This window comes from Amblyomma americanum, chromosome 1, assembly GCF_052857255.1.
Source record: "Amblyomma americanum isolate KBUSLIRL-KWMA chromosome 1, ASM5285725v1, whole genome shotgun sequence".
NCBI lineage: Eukaryota > Metazoa > Arthropoda > Arachnida > Ixodida > Ixodidae > Amblyomma > Amblyomma americanum.
The window spans coordinates 50,974,859-50,994,336 of NC_135497.1; the positions used below are offsets into that span (position 1 = coordinate 50,974,859).

General features: G+C 50.5%; 1 protein-coding gene across 3 annotated transcripts in view; it reads right to left on the reverse strand.

The window, feature by feature from the left end:
- The window catches only part of LOC144112799 (sushi, von Willebrand factor type A, EGF and pentraxin domain-containing protein 1-like), a 132,399-nt gene that overhangs the window by 32,879 nt on the left and 80,042 nt on the right, over positions 1 to 19,478 (reverse strand). For all 3 annotated transcript variants that reach the window (XM_077645608.1, XM_077645610.1, XM_077645609.1), the window contains 10 exons: positions 17,073 to 17,282; positions 15,590 to 15,799; positions 13,775 to 14,017; positions 12,303 to 12,521; positions 11,332 to 11,565; positions 10,056 to 10,313; positions 9,629 to 9,850; positions 2,888 to 3,132; positions 2,219 to 2,441; positions 1,991 to 2,143 (listed from right to left, as the gene is read on the reverse strand). In XM_077645608.1, coding sequence (XP_077501734.1) covers positions 1,991 to 2,143; positions 2,219 to 2,441; positions 2,888 to 3,132; positions 9,629 to 9,850; positions 10,056 to 10,313; positions 11,332 to 11,565; positions 12,303 to 12,521; positions 13,775 to 14,017; positions 15,590 to 15,799; positions 17,073 to 17,282 — 2,217 coding nt within the window. The remainder of the gene's footprint in view (positions 1 to 1,990; positions 2,144 to 2,218; positions 2,442 to 2,887; positions 3,133 to 9,628; positions 9,851 to 10,055; positions 10,314 to 11,331; positions 11,566 to 12,302; positions 12,522 to 13,774; positions 14,018 to 15,589; positions 15,800 to 17,072; positions 17,283 to 19,478) is intronic.

A 19,478-nucleotide genomic window follows, 5' to 3' on the forward strand; every position in this document is an offset into this window, starting at 1 on the left:
TTCATAAGCGGAGGGGATTTCTCCCTCTCTCTCCACTTTGCCACTTGCAGGTCGTGGCAAAGTGCGACACCGGCGATGGGTGCGGGGGCATGGGGCTCGTGAGCTATCACATAAAACTGCGACCCCAGCGTCTATAGAGCGTTAAGGTACGCACCAGGTGCTTCAGGGAAGCGGTGCTCACCGCTCCTCGCCACTTCGCTGCTCCAGCGCGACTGCGGCAGCGAATGTCACGCGGAACATGCGCCACGCAGTGACGCGATTTGATGGGCGTCGTTTCGTGCTCTTCCGCAGGCGCGCGGTTTTGTAATGGCGCGAGAAATGGCCTTAATTTGTTGAGCTATAGCGGCGAGGGTAATCGCGTTCCCGAAATTATAAAAAAAAAACAATATGGCTGTTACTAACGACCAGCTACAAATCTCTAATTGCAGTCAGGCGGCTATCTGTAATAATTGAAATTGAACTATCAGAATTTAGTTCATCACTTTACTATTAACACGAGCCGCTTGTTTTCTGACTCCGCCAGCACTGTATTACTGCACCGCAAAAGTCTTCTCTTTACCTTAAAAACCCCACTTGTTTAAAGTCAGAGGCGGGCTTTCTTGAAACACGTGGTATATGCTTGAGACAATGGCTGCGCGGTAAGTTTGGTTTAGTTTGATTTATACGGCTTAACGTCCCAAAGCAACCCAGGTTATGAGGGACGCCGTAGTGGAGGGCTCTGGAAATTTCAACCACCTGGAGTTCTTTAACGTGCACTGACATCGCACAGTACACGGGCCTCTAGAATTTCGCCTCCATCGAAATTCGACTGCGCGGCCAGTGCTACGCCGTGTAACCTGACGGCAGCAATTGGAAAAGTTCAGAGCCGAATGGTAGAAAAAACAACAACAGGAATACCTTTATTTGAACATCATGTGTGATGTTATGGGAGCACCCAGAAAGATTAAGATTGGCGGCAGCAACAGAGTATGGACGAAAAAAAGGCGAAAGAAAGGCGAAAGAAATAAAAAAGAAGCAAGGTATGAATTTGTGTTTCAACCAGAGACATTAAACATTAAACTGAGCATAGCCTTGGCAATATTGGACCAGGTCAGCCGTAAATTTGCGCTGCTTGTCTGTAGCGCAGTAGGGTGCCTGGATGCCGCTGGCCATCGAGGCACCCCCTAGTGGAGCAGTATGCACGAAAACCAGAATCCTATGGTAATCTTCGCAGGCGAAGAAGAAGTAACAAAGGTTGTATTTTCTCTCGCGGTGTTGATGTCTTTTTTTTTTCTCAGATGCGGGAAGCCCCGTTACAAGAACCGAACGAACTCGTTTGAGTGCATCACAGCGAGTGAATTATTAAGCACTGCCGGGTCCAGCTTCAGATTCGTGTGCGTGATTAAGGTTGCGTGGCCAATCAGCTCGGCGGTGTTATCTGCGCCGGTTCCTCCCTCCCAGCTGGCAGCTAATCTTGGCAGCTGGGATACTTCCCTGCACGCGTGCATAAGACTGGCGCTGATTTGCCGACGAGAGCGAGTCGAAGTCGATTAATCGCATTTGTCATGATGCTTCCTCTGCGCGCGTTCTTCTCCGCAGATGGCCATGACGACGGCCAGTGCTGGTCAGTGCGCCCCGAATCACAGTAAAATTACGTTTCTTCTGTTGCATGGCACAATTAAGTCATTTGAATGAGCGAAGCGAAGTGAAGTAAGCACTGAAAGCAGGAACCAAATGTGAAGATTGCGGCCGCGAAGAAATCTCCCCCACGATTCTGCACAAACGTGAAGCAGCCGCCGCCTTCCACACACCTCGGAGCGCTGTTAAAGCTAGGCCATTCCTCTTTCACTCCCACCTTACTCCCTTCCCTACGGCGAGGGCGAGGTGCCCAACGCGAAGTCAGACAGTTACTGCGCCTTTGTTTTCCTCGAACAACTTTTCCTACTAGGGCGCTTCGTCCGCTTAAGGGTGTCCACCTCGGTCACACATGCTGCTCCCCGCAGTTGCTCACCAGTGCAGTCCTCGACCATTTTGGCCCCCTCGAATGAGAAGGTGTGCTTGGGACACTCTCTGCAGCTTGTCTGGCCCTCGGAGTCCTGGTAGTGGTTCAAGGGGCACAGGTGGCAAGCGCCATGCTCCTCGAATGTGCCACGGGGACATTGCACTGCGCAGCGCCAATATAAGTAAGCAAAGAAGGTGCAGGTCGCGCACGCTCAGCAGCTTTGGTGTTGGCACCCACCGCAGTGAGCCGTGTCAGCATCGATGGCGAAGCCGCGGCTGCCGCATACCAGCCGGAATCGGGACTGGCGGAAGGAATCCTGCCACAGGTCGCCGCCCACTTTGGCGATCTCCTCGTAGAATCCCGGGTCCGACGTCACTATGTAGTGAGTGAGCACTTGGATCTGCTCGATGACGATCTCCGCCTCGGGAATGTCATTGCTGGCGTTGACATTATGCCGGGCCTGCCCCGCAGAAAATGTGAGGGAAAGAAAAAAGAAAGAATGGCTTTATTTTAAGAGCTAACGTGTCCACAGTGAAAGCAACGTGGATCGCTGTGACACAAGTATAATGAACAGTGCCATTTTTTCTTAACTTTGAATGCCTTATCGCATTGCACAATATAAATCAACCTTTGAAGCGGAAGTCTTCCATCTAGTGCTTGCTAATTATGAGCGATTAATGACTGCTTGATGTCCTGGCCTGTAAAAATCCACATAGCACTGTGGGCTATGACGTCCACCGTAGTGAAAGGTTTCATTTCACTGTCTATTTTTGCTCAGGGACGGGTGCTATACACAAGGTTGCTTCTGGAGATGTCTGGGGGGTGTACTGCTATAGTCGCAATCACGCTCAACAGAATCAGCGACCGAGTGTCTGAGGTCAGGAACGCGGCCAGGAAGCGACAAACCTGGACTGTCCAGACAACCTTCATGGCGGCAGACGCAGAAGAAGGATCGGACGCGTTTCGTCGCACGTCGGTCTCGCAGACGAAGGTAATGTCGCAGAAAGCTTGCCTGCACAAGTCACCCGCCCGGTCGAACAGCGTCTCGTTCACCTTGGGCATGAAGTCCATGTGCAGGCTCTCCAGGGAGCAGTTGGGGAGGCCCACGTGGAAGGCCAGGCTACCCTGAAAGTACGTGGGTGACGGGAGCCCTGCGGGCCAACCGGCGTATTGTCAGCTAACACAGTGGCAGACTCAATGACATTTTTTGTTTTAATGCACCGCCAAATCCCCGCGCCAACCCGGATAGCAAGAGCACCCACGCCTCTAGAAACACACATCGCGTGCAAGTGATATCACGGCAGCATCCATTCGTTCAGCGTCCCATCAAGGACCGCTGTGGAGAAACGGACGACATTACGAGCATGCGCACAGAGCGCTCGCCAGTTCCGGCGTCGTATTCTCGGCTGTGGCGGTGACGCGACACAACCCTGATTTCTCGTCTGCTGGGCAGACCAACATGAAGTTGCTTGCGACCCGTGAAAGCGCCAACATGTAATGTGCGCTACCCCCGGCTGATTGATCAAACAGAACAGTGTATAGAAAAGATGATAGGGACACCCGGGACAAACTGCCCGTTTCGATGGGTACGACAATGACTGTAGTATTTCCTCTGAAAATGGAGCATTTATAAGCTAGAAAAGGTCGGAAAACGAAACACGGGTATACCGGTGACTTTCGGAAGCAAACTGCGGTGCGTTGAGACATTTCCATCGCGGATCCCTGAGGCTAGGCCACACCGCCTTTTACTTCCATACAGTGATCACGGAGTCCAATCGGCCATGGCGTTACGAGTTTGAATATAGGGGCAGGGTGATTTTTTTTAACGCAATTCTCTCGGCAATAGATGCGCATTATTCTGCCCGAAAAACAACATCATAGCCAGACGGAGCCGCAGAATCGATTATTACCCAGAACAAGAATCGTATGAAGTTATCACTGTCCCTTTTGTATGGCCGAATTGTATGCACAGGACAACAACTCTCACTGCGATTATGCAAATTCGCGAGATTTGATGCCCGCGAGGCCTGGTGACAGTGTGAACTGGTGACAGTCCCTATCAGAAAATCTCAGTTATGTGTCACACGAGACTCGTATATTGTGTTTAATGGACGTGCGTTATATGTGCCCCATATATATCAGGCACATGTTTCATGTGTGTCACGTTTATATGAGATTATGGGTTGAGAAGAAAAGTGGACCTGAAAGCAGAAAGAATTGAGCTATATAATATCTGCCATACCAAGTTAGGAAAGTCAAAAAGTAAAAAACAAATACAAACACACAGTCATCGCCGGGATTCGGACTGCGATCCTGCGAATCTGCAGCTGAATGCACTGCCCAGTACACCACGAGAAGCCGCGAACGCGCGTTACACATAATGCCAACTCCTGTACGCAAAGGCTCACGCGAGCAATTTTTGACCTGCGATGGGCCACAAAGGCGGTTTTAAGGTACGCGCGGAATGAGCACGAAAAAGGTCGCCAAGAACGAAGGAACCCCGATACGCGGCGCTGCGGTATACCCCGGAAACACCCAGGACATCACTTCCCATTTTCTCGGCCGCCGCGGTGGCTGAGTGGTTATGGCGTTCGGCTGCTGGCCGCGAAAGACGCGGGTTCGATCCCGGCTGCGGCTGTCGAATTTCGATGGAGACGAAATTCTAGAGGCACCCCAGGTGGTCGAAATTTCCGGAGCCCTTCACTACGGCGTCTCTTATAGCCTGAGTCGGTTTGGGACGTTAAACCCTCATAAACCATAAACCAAACTTCCCACTTTCTCTGCCGAGGCGGAAGGGCCGGGGATGGGACGTGCAGATGGCGTTTCCAAAAATAATTTCAGAAGCAGTGTCAGATCACGTGCGAGATAACACTGCACTGGTGCTGGAATATGCAAGAGCTCCTGGCGATAAATGCAATGACAGTTTTAGGCTGACGTAGATCGACACTGTCTCTTATCAGAGCAGCCATTTCAGCGTATTTCAATCCGTCAGGGAAGGTCAAACACAGATTACGCATAAGGCCTCGACAAGGAGGCAAGGTATGAGCTTACGTGCACCGTTACTCATGGAAAGCGAAGCAAGGCACGCTAGCGAGCCGCTGTTGCCTAATAATTCCGCTGTTTGTGTTGCAGCAATGGAAACATGCCGCCTTTTCCCCGTAGCACCGGAGCCTCATTCGTACGTGGCAGTTTTTTTTTTTTTTTCGCGCGCACTGTGCTACTCCGGACCTAAACGGCTGGATAAGGGGGTTTCACCATAGCGTTAATCGGCTTTCCACAGGAATCCGACAGCCACTTTTATATCTTTATAGACCACTTACGCCTCTAGTTTTCGCATGTTCAGGAACCCCCGGGATCCAAATTATTCCCTCCACTAAGGCGTCTCTCATGCCCCACGTGTCGCTTCCGAACGTTAGACCCCACAATTCACAATCTTTATTTCAATTCGTTATGCCGTAAGGGGCGACAGGTTTTGCACACCAAGTCTTGTTGGTCTTAGTCTGCGTGGCGCTTCGCAATAGGTAAAGATCCAGCTAGCCCGGCATGTCTTTAACGAATTCAGAGTCCATGGTAGAGAGAGGGCAGGGAGATGAATTTGTTAGCACAGTGACCAACGGGGGAGGGGGGGGGAAGCCTCAGGGTGCTTAGCCAACGTTTCGACAACAGGACCTGTCTTCGTTTGGGCGAAGCTTGTGACGGTGCTCCGCTTTTGGTTTTTATTTGCGTCTGCGCGCCTCATGCTAACAGGCGGCCGCTGCTTTGTGATGTTGCTAAATACAATGCACTCTAAAGTGACCCCCCTCTGCCACAGTGTCCTTCCAAGCGAGGAAAAATGAGCATTGGCGGTTTACCGTCCCGAAGCGTCGGCAGGGCTATGAGGAACGTCGTACTGGAGGGCTTCGGGCTAGTCTCGACCACCGCGGGTTCCTTAGCGTACAGCGACATCGCACAACACGTGGGCGTTTCTGCCTTTCGCAGTTTTTGAAATGCGGCCTCTGCGGTCGGGATTAGATCCGTCGACCTTGTACTCAGAAGCCGAACGCCCATGAGGCAGAATTGTATAGCATGCAGTAGAAAAGCATTAACTACCACTTATACGTTATCGCTTTCATCGTGCTCAGGAATGCATGCCCGAGCTCATGAGCACGTCTTGGAATCGCGGTGGCTGCAAAAAAAAAAAAGTAATTGCCTTTGTGTACTATAGGCCGACACATTACATCAGTGAAGAGATACTTTTCGGAAATTCATGTTAAATGCCTTCGAGTCAACGCGTATAATTCAGAACGACGGTCAGTTTCGAGCTAAATTATGCGCGTAGGCTCATTACTAAGATCAAGGCGTAAAACTAACTGCTTGTAACTCGTGAGCATTGAAACTACCATTTCATTTATTGAGGCTTAGTGTCATTCCCGATTAACAATGCCCACGGTCGCATACGACTCGCGTTGTCCTGTTAAAATAAAAAAGGAAGACTTCTGAAATTAAGCGAATAAACTTTATTGGTTAGAAAACGTCCTTGGTGCAGGGCGCAGCTTGGAGAATCCGCCGAGCGAGCCATCAGGCAACGCTGCGCGGTCACGCTAGAGTCAGCCAGCCCCCCTCTTCCTACGAGGCAGGTGTGGGGTTGAGGAGGAGGGAGGAGGAGGAGTAGTGAGGTGGTGTAGGCAAGGATACAGCGTGTGCTACTTGAATACTCCTCAACTCCGCCTCGCCGGTAATAATTAGCCCGTAGGCAGCTGTTTCAGCATGCAAATTTTCGTTTATATTGACAGCAACCATGATTTGAAGCGCGAGGCCCTTATTCTGGGTGCTGTAAAGTGACCGTGTTGTAATCATAGCTGGGTCAATTTCTTAAACTTTGCTGGCATCTGCAGAGGTCAGAATTAAGCTTCTGTAATCCACCTAGTAATCCAAGCTCAAAAATGAATAAACAAATGGGCTCAAATAAATTTTATTTATGTGAACGAAAGCCACTCGAGCCATATGAGATCAGCACCGCAATGCGGTAGCGCACCTGCAATCACAGTTCACATGCAGAGCGCATGAAAAGGAGGACAAGTCGGGAACGAAGAAAGAAAGCGGAGGGAAAACGGAAGTAAGAAAAAAGGAAGAAAGAAGGAAAAACAAAGAAACAAGCAAATAAATAAAGAATGAAACAAAGAGAGGAGGACCTGTACTCTGTAGATGCACGTTGTTCGTTTCAGCTGACGCGTATTTCCGCCCAACGAAAGCCAGGCCACTTCCTGCTTTCTGCACACGACATACCGGGCGTTAGTCGTGGAATAACTGCCATCGTCAGTTCGCTGGCCGAATGAACGTCGCAGCGCTTCACTGAAAATTGCCGAGTTTAGGGCCTGCACTTGTGCTGCAATTGAAATCCGCCTTAGTACTTCCGACTTTAATTCCCAAACAAATACATTTAGGTTGTTTTGGATGCCCGCCGTTCAGGTTACTATACTGTTCATGTAGATGCCGATACCTTCGAATAACCCCCCCCCCCCCCCCCCCCCTGGGCGAAAGTGCGACCTGCAGCCGCGTTTAAACCTTGTTATTTTCTTTTGAGCCGGAGGGCAGAGATACGTCTCTGGCACGTAGTAATACTGAATGGCTCGTGCTTCAGCGTTGCAGTAATGCCTGCGCACACAGAGCACCTAGCGATCCAATTAAGCGGACTACACTTGGGGACTATTATCCGTAAGAATTACTACATTGGTTGTATTGAAAAGTTTCTACGTGAAAGACGCAAATAAATAATAATTTTTTCTTTTCCTTTACACTTGTACGGATGCAGTGCGGCTTCTCAGGAAAGAGACAGAAAGAAAATCTCAACTGAAAGTGATTCGGTTAAGAGTCGTGAAATGATGCGACGCCCACAGGAGAGGTTCGCGTTGCAGGAGAGACTGCATGTCGCGACCGAAACGTGGTCGCAGCCGCTGGCGGGATGCCATCAGTGGGCTCGCTCCCGGCGCCAAAACCGGTGCCAGACCTTCTGGAGTACGGCACTCATATCGTCGGGGCAACGCCGCGCCGGCCGGCAGCGCCGGCTAATAAGATAAGATGCTAATAAGATAGCGGAGGACACGCCCACAACCGTCTATCCCTCTGGGGAATGTGAAAGGACACATCGCGCTGGACACACCCGGTGCTTTTGCGGAAAGAATGGGAGCCTGGCAGCTGTTAAGCTTCTTGATTGTTTCTCGGCGCAAAGACGTTGAAGGAATCGCCAAGGTAAACGGCACTTATCGACTCCCTCAGCGGCTATCACGCGGCAAGCAAGAAAGGTGCAACGAACAGCGAGGGGAGCTGCGGAAGAGAGACGCTTCAGGCCTCTTGAAGGGCTATGCCTCGTTCATATATTCCCAGTCACCCAAAATCCCCTGCCAAGGAAACGAAAGCGGTCCTCGGGCAGAGTGACGAGTCAGTTCAGCCGCCTCGGTGTGAGGTGCAACTTCAGGTCTGCAGTTATACATTCGACGCTGAACATCGAGTGAGCACACGAGTGAGCAGGTTATGACGTCACAAGGTCACAATATATAGGTGGAAGGTGGGCCACCTGCTTTTCCGCTCACAACGCCGACGACATTTTCTGTAAACGGGACCCCTCACGCTGCCGGATTAAAATGTTTCGCCAATCATAAAATTCACCCATTGGCTGGAGGCAAGTGACGTCATCAGAGAGGATGATTCCCATTGGTTGGAGAGAAGTGACGTCACCAGACCAGAAGTGACGTTACTTCTGGTAAAGTTATCAACAACTCCTAATGCTGTCGCACTGCCAACATATCAATGTGATTAGGTGCCCCTGATGATGTTTTCTGCAGCTGAAACTGGACGCCTTCTAGCGCCTACCCAGCCTTCTATTTGTCCGTCCCGTTTTAACTGCGCTAAAAACCATGCTTTTGAATGCGCGAAAGCAAAAATCCTGACAGTCTGCTCCAACAAAGGCGCACTTTCCAATACGCTGTCCCCAGTGAACGTAGCTCCTGTCGGCGTGTCTGATATGCATTTTTTGTCAGCGCTGCTGCAAACAAATCAGAATGTGTAGGACCTAGCCCACTTTCTTGCCATATATATATAGAAACGTGAAGGCTGCTCGCGTGAGTTTGCGATGCCATGTCTGCGAGGCAATCGTGGCGCAGGCCTAATCCCTTCAGCAACGGAGCCAGGCTGTTCGGGCACAGACTTTCGTGAGGGCATGCCAGCAGTCGAAGTGGTTCATCTGCGAGCACACCTCATTATCTGTCTGGTAATGCTTCCCAATTTGCGTTAAAGCGAGTAAAAAAGGGCACCGGTCCTGCGCTTATAAACGTCAGCGGCCAAGAGAAAAAGCGACGGCGCCTATTTGTCGACTATGGCCCTCCCGATCTGCAGCGACACGCTGCCGACCCGAGCAGCGGAAACGGAGATATACGCGCGGATTGTGCCACTTAGTGGGACTAATACGTTTCCTATTCCCCTTTTCGTTTCTCGTGCGGCTATAGCCACGCCGCGTAAGTGTGCTTTTGTTGCCAATGGTTCGGTTGGCGAGTGTGGTTCCGAATACCTAAGCACGGCTTTTGGCATCTGATGAATGCATCGGCTACGCACCGATCCCGTCGTTTCGGCGCCACAGCACAGGTTGCGGAGCAATTCAAGCGCGACACTCACTGGTGCAGGCGGGCAGCGCGTCGAGTCCGTACTCCTCCTGGAAGTCGAAGCGGTCGCGCTGGGCGCGGTCGCAGACCACGAAGCCCCTGGCCAGCAGGGGAAGCGCCGTGGTGTTCATCACGTAGTCGGGGAAGCACGAGAAGTGGCACGTGATGAGTCCGTCGCGCCGCTTGCACCGGATGTCGCCGTTCGCGGGACCCCTTAGAGACAAACACTGCGACTCTGGAAACGACGCGCAGACTCAGTGCGGGCTGCCGCTGCTTGTACTACGCACTCGCCGGTCAGCCAAAGGCACGCCCCGGGGAAACCAAGCCAGAGCAGGCCCAATGGAGAGAAGCGCGGCCAAGCGCAGGCTGCAGCCATGCGGAGGCGCTTTGGTGCGCAGCCATCAGCGGTGCAGCCATGCAGCCAGAGCGGTTCTACTCACCCCGGAACTGCTCGATCTGCCTCGCGTTCACAACATAGGCACACTGTGTTTCTGCCTTGGTTTTATTGTCTCTAGCCGTACAGGTGACGTTGTACGCGCCGGGCCCGAGCAGCGTGGCCGGCTCGCAGGTGACCAGGGCGGGGCCGCCGGACGCCGCCTCGAACGCGGGCGGCCGCACCGGCGCCGGGTACGTGTCGTAGACTTCGTGGACGTCTACACAATTTTGGGGTTGGCGAAGAGGGCGGGGACCAGAGTGACCTGCGCGAGAGAACACGCAGCGTTGCACTGCACTGCAGACCACCCGGTCAGTCTCGAACCGCGGCAAACTTTTTGCAGCCACGAAGATGCACTCCGGGTATACGCGAAGAAAATTGGAGGACGCTCAAGCTTCGTCTTTAAGAGTGAGACGCGACAGCGTGTTGCACCGTTGCCAGGGAGTCCACAGAACGCCATCGCCCGTTCAGCGCGACGCGTGGCCCGTTCAACAATTTAAAGAACGCCTGTCTCACATATATTGGTGGACACCTGAACCGGGCCGTAAGGAAAGGAAAATGGAATGAAAATTGGTTTAAACGAAAGGAAATGACGCCTCTCTCATATATCTCGCCGGACACCCGAATCGCGCCATAACGGAAGGAAAAAACAGCACCGTATTCACTAGACGTGCCTTTGTTCATTCCAAATCATGGGGCTGGCGTGGCGGAGTGGTTAGCGTGCTCGTCTCTCACTCCGGAGGCTCTGGCTCGATTCCCCAACTCGGCTAATTTCCTACTCGATCTTATTTATTAGTGCTGCTGGGATTTTTCGCTCAAGGCCAACGCCGCCGACGCCGGCTTTTCTGCGACACGGGGTCCTTAACGCTGTCGCGTTAACATTGTGGTCGCTACAAACAACAGGAGGAGCAACGGAGATATGCTGTGTCACGGAATTCGTGCCAGACTGGGAGAGTTCGATCATTCCCGCCTCAGAGTAACAAGCAGCGATGCACTCTATAGGTCACTGTATGAGCGCATTAAGTATGGTCGGGCCCTACTTGCTGTGTATGCACTTGGAATGAAAACGCCTCTAATTTACTGCCCCCTTTGAGCAGGTGAGAGCCAGCATGCGATATCAACAGTCATTACGAGCAGCACCCGCTTAAATATTTAAAAAAAAAATGCCGCCCTGCAGCGGAAACAAGCGACGCACCGGCGGCGGGCGACTATTGGCACATCTCCGAGGGCTGAAAGAAAGCTTGCCAGCAGTCCGCCGCGGTGATTCACCCGCGAGTTCCTACCTTTGACTATTACCTTAAACGAACAGGTCGTCGACGAGCGCAGCTCCCTGTCCTCCGCGACGCAGTTGATCTGATATTCGCGGTAGTCGAGCAGCTTCTCCGGGGTGCAGGTGGCATTGACTAGTTGACCGGAGGCGGTGCGGAACACGGGCAGGGGCACGGTCGTGTTGCCCAGCACGTCGGTGTGGATGACGTCGTCCTTGCAGCCGCTTGTCACGACGGGGGGCAATTGCTCTGCGGATCGTGGCCGAGGGGATTGCGTTAGGGGCCACCGGAAACAGTCGCATCTCATCTTTATAGCCCTGGGTCTCAAGAGGGTTACCAAGGCGAGTGGGTGATTGCAAAGACCACCACCAAAAAAAAAAATTTGAGGTCACTGCGGCACCCGCATTGGAGGAATGCGTAAGCATTGACGCCTCCTCGCCCCTCTTTGTCTCTCTTTACTCGCGCTTCGTTTCGTCCGCACTGCCGGTGTTTTCAAATTTGGCGCCACCTTTGCCCCGGCCCCGCCCATGTTTTGGACATTTTTGGCTCAAATTAATTACCTCTTTACCCTACAAGGACTTCATGATTTCCCCTGCGAGATTTTTTGATGCTGTATCTAATGCAACCATTCTTTTTCTTATAACTCCATTCGTTCGAACATTACCGCGATGACAAGCTCGTGAAGACACGAAACCGCAAACATAGCCATACAATGCTTACGTATTAAAAGAATTTCACAAGAAATAGAACAAATAGAGACTTCCTTGGATGACAAATTTCACCCAGAGCGAAAAATTTCGAAAGCACGCTGGCGCCAATTCTTTCAACAACAGCAAAAAAAAAAAAAAACAAGAAATTCGTTGCGTAAACGTCGTGTGCCCGAACTGCAGTCCTCGTCACACTGTCGGACCTGACGATGGCACCGAAACGAGAAGGTTCTGCGGCTGCCATTGCCGCGCAGACAGACAAGAGTGAGGAAGGCGTACTCTCGCAGAGGTGGAAGTCCTCATCGCTCCAGGAGCCGTCGGGCCGGCACTCCTTGACGGCCGAGTCGAGCTTGCTCTGGGGGATGACGTATTCGGCCTGCTGGCAGATGTACTCGCACACATCCCCCACCGGGTGCAGCCGTCCGCCGGTGGCGTTGCGGTCCGCGGAGCAGGACACGCGGCTGTACGGGTCGCTTTGGAACGGCGCGCACCCGGGCGCTGCACAAGCACCGCATCACAAAACACAGACACGCATGTTGCGAAATACTGGGAAAGGCCGATTAACACATCACTTTATTTACGATCACCAGGTTGTATACTGCTACGCAGGACCGGGGCCGAACGTCACGCTAAACTTTATTTTACCTGTCCGCTTTCCTGTGTAGGCGTGTTTGTATAAACAGCTAACGTCCCAAAGCAACGCATAGGCTATGAAGGACACCGCACTGGAGGGCTCCCGCTGACATTTCGCAGCACACGAGTGCTTTTGCATTTCGCCTAGGCCCGGATCGAACCGGCAACCTTCGGAAAAGCAGCCAAACGCCAAAGCCGCGGTGATTGTTTCGCTTTGTGCAAGAACACAGCCATATCAATGAGAAATAAAATACATTACAAGTACGAAATATGCGCGTGAAGTAAAGCCTAGTAGGAAGCTAAGGACCAGTCCTGTACGGGTGAGGTTATTTTTGTGTCCTCGGCTGCTACTGCGCTGCCAAGGAGAGAGGCCACTACGCTGGCATCTTCGCCATGATTCAGCTTTATCTGGCGTTATGAAACGTGCAGCTATTTCGGTTGCCTCTCTTGAAACCGCTTCATAATTGGCCGCTTTATGTGGCATCACATTCAACTCGGTCTACAGGCACCTGTAAGTTACAAATTTGTTTAATGGCCTCTCACAGAGTAAACCATCGGTTCGCCTTTGTGACCTGCAGTAAAATATGCAGGCGAAACGTGGACGTGCAAATGATAAAATTCGCGCTGTTCTTGCACTGAGTATTAAAGGCACCAGCTCCAAGAGCTTTTTCAAAAGAACAACGGATGGAAACGCCGTAATGAACCTTGCATCTGTGTGAATATTAAAGCGAGTTTCATCGGTCTGTTATTAAGGATGGCGATTATTAATGTTGGTGCACCTGTGGGCCTGGCTCAGAAAAGCCGTTGACAGATCTGAAGGGCTCTGAAGCATTCAGAATGCCGCAGTAAACAATTATATGACTTTTTCTGCAATGCCTGATCATATTGAGGTACGCTGGTTTGGTTTGGGTTGTTTGATTCATGAGGTTTAACGCCCCAAAGCGACTCACGCTGTGAGGGACACCGTAGTGGGGGGCTCCGGTTAATTTCGACCACCTGGGGTTCTTTAACGAGCACTGACATTGCACAGTAGACGGGCCTCTAGAATTTCGCCTCCATCGCAATGCGACTGCCGCGGCCGGCAGATACATTCGATGCAACTGACACAACGGACTCACCTAATGCTGTAACGTTGAACGCACACGATGAGTTAGTGCCGAGCTCCGAGTCGAAAGCATCGCAGGATATGACGTGTGTGCCGTATGCAGCCACTTCCGTGGCGCTACAGTTTACCGTCGCGTCGGTGCCATTGAACGCTCCGAATGTGGGCGCTTCGAGTGCGACTGGGAACGACACGTTGTGTCCATCCACGACCACCACTTCGTCCCTGCAGCCCTGGGACAGCTGGGGATTTCGCCGTTCTGCAGAAAGTCCAGTCGGAAATGCCAGTCAGTACAAAACAACAGCAGCAGCAAAATAATTTTATATATATATATTACAGGAAGCCGGCAGGCAATGGTCGTTTGGGCGGTTCTTAGCCATTGTAGACTGCTCAGGCATAAGTATGCTTAGAAAGTAACATTCATTAAAATCAATTGATTATAGTCGCGTGCTACTATAGAGAATGCCAAAACCAAAATGTAGCTGCGATGACTGCTCAGTCCTACGACTTACACAGATGGGTGTGAATTCTCGTGTGGGGGCGAACAACGCCGCAAGCGGGAAGCGGTCTGAAAAAAAAAGTCTGGGCTGCGTTTGACACCGGAACAAGCTGGGCGAGAGAGTACATCTTCATGCGCATGCGCGCAGAGAAAAGGGGGAGAGGAGAGGAAGGCCAGTCTTTCCGCACCGCTTAGCCCCTTGCGTGTCAGTAAGAGTGCTGCATCTCATAAACCCGACCAAATAACACTAAATGGCGTCCAGAATCAGACAGTGCGTGCAGGGCTCGATAAGTGAACTACAAGGGCACAAACAAATGTTTTCCAATGGTCGTCTTCTATGCCGCCGATTGACGTTCTTTCGAAGTGCGATGCGAAATAGCTTCGTTCCCATCCGTCGCTCTCATTAGTTATTTTCTCCGCATGATTATGTCGTTCTGTGCAGATAAATCTGGAAAAGTTTGATCGCCTTAGGTAGTGAGTGAGTAGACCTTGAAATGGGAAAAGTTTGATTGATGAACTGTAATTAGTCGATGAGTTAAATTGAATTAATGAAAATAAATGCTGCGTTTGAAGCAGGTCTTGTGTGACTGATTCGATGAAAAACGATGTAAATGCATGAGAAGGCTTAATTAGTAAAAAATAAAAACAAGAGAAAAAAGAAAATAACAAAAACGGAAAAAAGAAAACGAAAAATCAATAACAAATAATAAATAAATAAAAACATCACAAAATTTCAAACAAAAATTTAACAAGAAAAATGGAGGGAGAAAAGAAAGGGAAAGGCTTTCGCATTCCCCGGTCTTAAGCAGAGTTAAGTGCAATCCTGTAATTTTTTGGATGTGGATCGGAATGGGTTGTTAGAGTCGCCTTTGTTAGCGAGGTCTCACGCTGGCGCACATTCTGTTTCTTTCACAACAAACAAAACTCGGACAACGCAGCGAGACGCTACTCATCGTGTTGTGTGTATGCAGGTCGAATGCAAAACTATTCATAAGGTTGAGCTAACTTGAGATTTTATTTTTTATTGCAGTTATCGAATGTGCGTAGATGCAAAATTACTTTGTGAACAATAACAGCCATTAAAATGAGCAAAATCTTCAACTCGAAAGCAATGCAAGGGGTCAGCGCTCCGAAGGCATTTGACTGGCTGGAACTTTAGGAAACTTGAACGCATTATTGATTCGTATGTCCTCGGATATGGAAGCCCTCAAGCAAACACGCGCTGAAGGCAACAAAATAAACTTCTGGTCAAATGGATACTTTTGCGCAGTCCGGTTGCTGAAAGGCTCGCGCTCACACCATTTGTGTGCAACAGAAAAAGAGGCCACTCACCGACACACTCCAAATTGTCTGTCTCGTTCCACTTTCCATCGTCGAGGCAAACTATTTCGTTCAGGTGCTGTAGGCTTTGAGGTATCACGAAGCCTTTATCGCAGATGTGATTGCAGATTGTCCCAGCTGGCCAATTGCCCACCACATTGGCGCTTTCGGAGCAGTCAAGAACCGAGCTCTTCAGAAGTCGTGGTCTCTCGCAGCCGGTTTCTGCACTCAACAGAGATCTCAGTGAGCGCAGACTGCGACGAACAAAGCCCGCTGCACATTTATTCTGCCAACGGTGGGCGCCCATAACTCGAGGGCTTCTTGTCACAGGAGGGAAAGAAATGCCCGTTTGCGAAACAGCTAAACTAATTATTTCACCTCTCGTGCGGACATGCGGGCCACACAGCTAACAAAACACAAGCCCATGCACGTTTAATGACCAAAACAATAGGGTAAATGTCGAAACAATGTAAAAAGGAACACTTCATCAGCTTGCAGCCAATGGCTGCTCAACAAGTATGAGTAAGAAGACTGCATTTTTGTATGCATTTTCTTCTATAGTCTCATGATCCTTTTAATGCCTTCAGTTCGATGCGGAAGTAAACATAAATATGGCTACTGAGTGCGATCGAAGTGTTTCCTTTCGTATTGCTCGTACGTGTACATAGTGAGTCAGCAGGCTTTGCCTTCGGTGATGTTCCACGTGGCAAAATGTTCTATTGTGTGGCACCGCGTAATATAGACGTGGTGGAAATTCCGCCATGAACTGCACAAGGTTTCCTCAGTTCTCGCCAATATAGCCAATTGATCAGATCTTTACCGCTTACAGGAAAGACCGAAGTGCCGGTATAAGGCTCCATCTACTCCGCGTGGTCCACGGTAGGTTTAACCACTCGGGCAACCAAGTAAAACACACGCCGACGGGGATGACATTAGCAAGAAGTTTTGGGAACGGTAACAGATCCTACTGCACGTCTGCACTAACTTTCAGCAGCCCTCAGTGGAATGCACAGCCAGGATTCATCGGCCATTTCGGCAGAAGATAGCGAGTTGATTTTTATGACGCTGTGCGAAAACTAATGAAGGCCTATTGCGCCTGCGCTTGTAGCGGTGCGAGTGAGTAGTGTACAGACGGTGGCTCTTTAAATAACCACGCGAAGCCGAGAGAACGTTGGCCAGATATCACATGGCGACGCAGCGTGATTCAGCCGACGAATGGACACGCGAGCTCTCGACTGCTGGGTGGAGATGGGTTGCAAGAAAGGGTAGAGAGGGGATGGAAAGAGGTGTCGTTAGTGAAAGCTTTTCGCGATGCTTTGCTTTTATCGCACAACTGAGGTCTAGCAGAGGAGCTAAGTCAACCAATCGCCGCGTTATGCTGCAATGACTGATGCCTGTTATGCAAAGTAGAACACCCTAGAGTGCGCCGAGTGAATGACAGAAATTTAAACCGTTGAGAAAGCACGCTCGTCGCTGCAGAGCCCTGTATGCTTACTGTTGCACAGCAGGTCCTCTTTTTGGTCCCAAGAGCCGTCTTCGGAGCAACTGAACCGATTGCGTGGTTCTAGGTGAGCAGGGAGTGCGTACCCTTCATCACAAGAGTACGAGCAAAGCGTACCAGGTGGCCGTTTTCCTAAGGCATTGGTACTTAATGTGCAGTTCAAAACAGAGTGCCGCACCTGCCCCGGCTCTTCGCACCCGGTTTCTGAAAAAGAAAAAAGGGAAAAACACTAATTTACGGCTCAAAATTGTTTCCCGCTGCTTGACCCTAAAATTTCATATCGTGCAAGACTGAGCAGCAAGATTATATATGCCGCGCTTCTAAATAATCTCCATTTAAACTGAGCGCTTTAGCACCCCGTCTTTAGCTCTGTTTTCGGCTGAGGTTGACTCTTTGGAAGCGGCTAACTGCTGTCCAAATGAAATGAAAAACTAAAGAAAATCTGATTCAGTGTGCTATACGCCCCTGGCTTGCCTGCGCATGCGTTCTGCTGCCATGGCTCTGTGATCGGCACTTATTATCCATATTTTTCATATTTTTCACGAAGCACTTCGGCCTGTATTCAGGTGTGAACCGCCAATAAAAGCAGTTGTCAGTTAGAGCGTGTGTGCATGCCAAGGCGGATTTAAAACGGTGGCGAAGGCGGGAACCAAGTGCTGTCAAGAGCGACTGCAGCACAGCAAATGGGCTGGGGGGGGGGCAAATACTCGTATAATGAGATTATTAAACTACTAATTAACGAATAGATATGAAAATACCTTTTTTGATAAGTGAAGCACTGTATTTGATTAAAAACAACATGCTAGATTATTAAATTTTAGTGCAATGTGCATGCGCCCCTTGTTAAAATGACCGTGGTTGCATTGGCAGCGCGACTTTGCAAGCCTTATTTGTTGCGGCTTCCGGTCGCAGTGGCGGGAGCTTACGAAGCAAGCTACGAAGCAGCCTTTTATCCTTGGCGCCCCTCTGTGTGAACTGGCGCGCCCGGGAAATTGTATATATAAATTTAGCTCCCAGGCCTCAAAATGTGCCGGTTGCGAAGTTTTCGTCAAGCACTCTAGTTGCTCGTATGCCACTGTAGTTTGGTAGGATTAATAGTTTGTTTTACGTGGTTTAACGCCCCAAAGCGACTTCGGCTATGAAGGAAGTCGTAATGGAGGGCTTCAGATAATTTCGACCACCTGGGTTCCTTTAACGTGCACTGATATCGCACTGTAGACGGGCCTCTAGAATTTCGCCTCCATCAAAATTCGACCGCCGCTGCCGGGATCGAACCCGCGTCTTTCGGGTCCAGCAGCCGAGCGCCATAACCACTGAGCCACCGCGGCGGCTTTTGACAAGATTAATACCCCGCTGCTGCCGACTTCTGCTCGGTCCGTCGTTTTCTTGTTCTGCGTGCGGCCAGTGCGATGTCTTCTTGCGCCGTTGCAAGCTAGATCCGCCGTGGCCATTGCAGCACGCTTCTTGTTTTTAATGCGGAAACGTTACATGGCTCATCGGCAATGAGACCCGGCGTCGGCGTTGACCGCAAAAGTGGTCACGAAAAATCCCAGATGACGTCACAGTGGTATCAAAGAAAATTGCAGCTTCTTGCTAGGGTGCTGGGAACTGATCCCAGGGCCTGTATTCTATAAGCTGACCATTTTCCATTTCGCGTCCATTTGTCCATTTCGTGTCCATCTGGCCCTCTGTCATTGGTCACTCAGATGTACCGTCACTGTGGGAAACCACACGGCCATTGGGTGGTTGCTGACCGGACCTCACCCTTGGCTGCATATCTCAGCCAATGGCAGCTAATGGTGAGGTCTGGTCGCCAACCACCCAATGGCCAGGTCGCTTCCCACAGGCGCTTGAAAGCCGCGGGTACATCTGAGTGACCAATGACAGAGGGCCAAATGGACACGAAATGGACAATGTAAAATAGAAAACATAGAATATGGCCCTAGGACTTTCAGACTGCGCGGAGAGCACGCAACCCGTAGGCCACCGAACCGCGTTGCTTCTTAGCGAACAAAGATGAACCTAGCGCATGTGTTGTCGTACGACTGATGAGTTAGTAGGTCATTACAAAGGGTGAGAGAAAAACAAAAAGAAAATAAAATACAATAAAAACTACGCTTTCGCACTCAAGACACGACAGCAGTCTTAAGTTCCCTCCATAATTTTTTGTTTGAATCGCTTAGTGCTATATGACACGATGAGCTCGAGGCCCGTGAAGAAGCGATGCTCCGTGGAAAATTGCGACAGAGTGGATTCTTCTGACGGTGTCACCCTACATCGCTTCCCGCTGGACATGCAGAGGTGATGGATATTGGCTTACGGGGGTAAACATGGCTATTTTCTTGCTGCTGAACAAATACAAATGTGAAGAGCAATCCGACTTCTCCATGCTCCATGTGT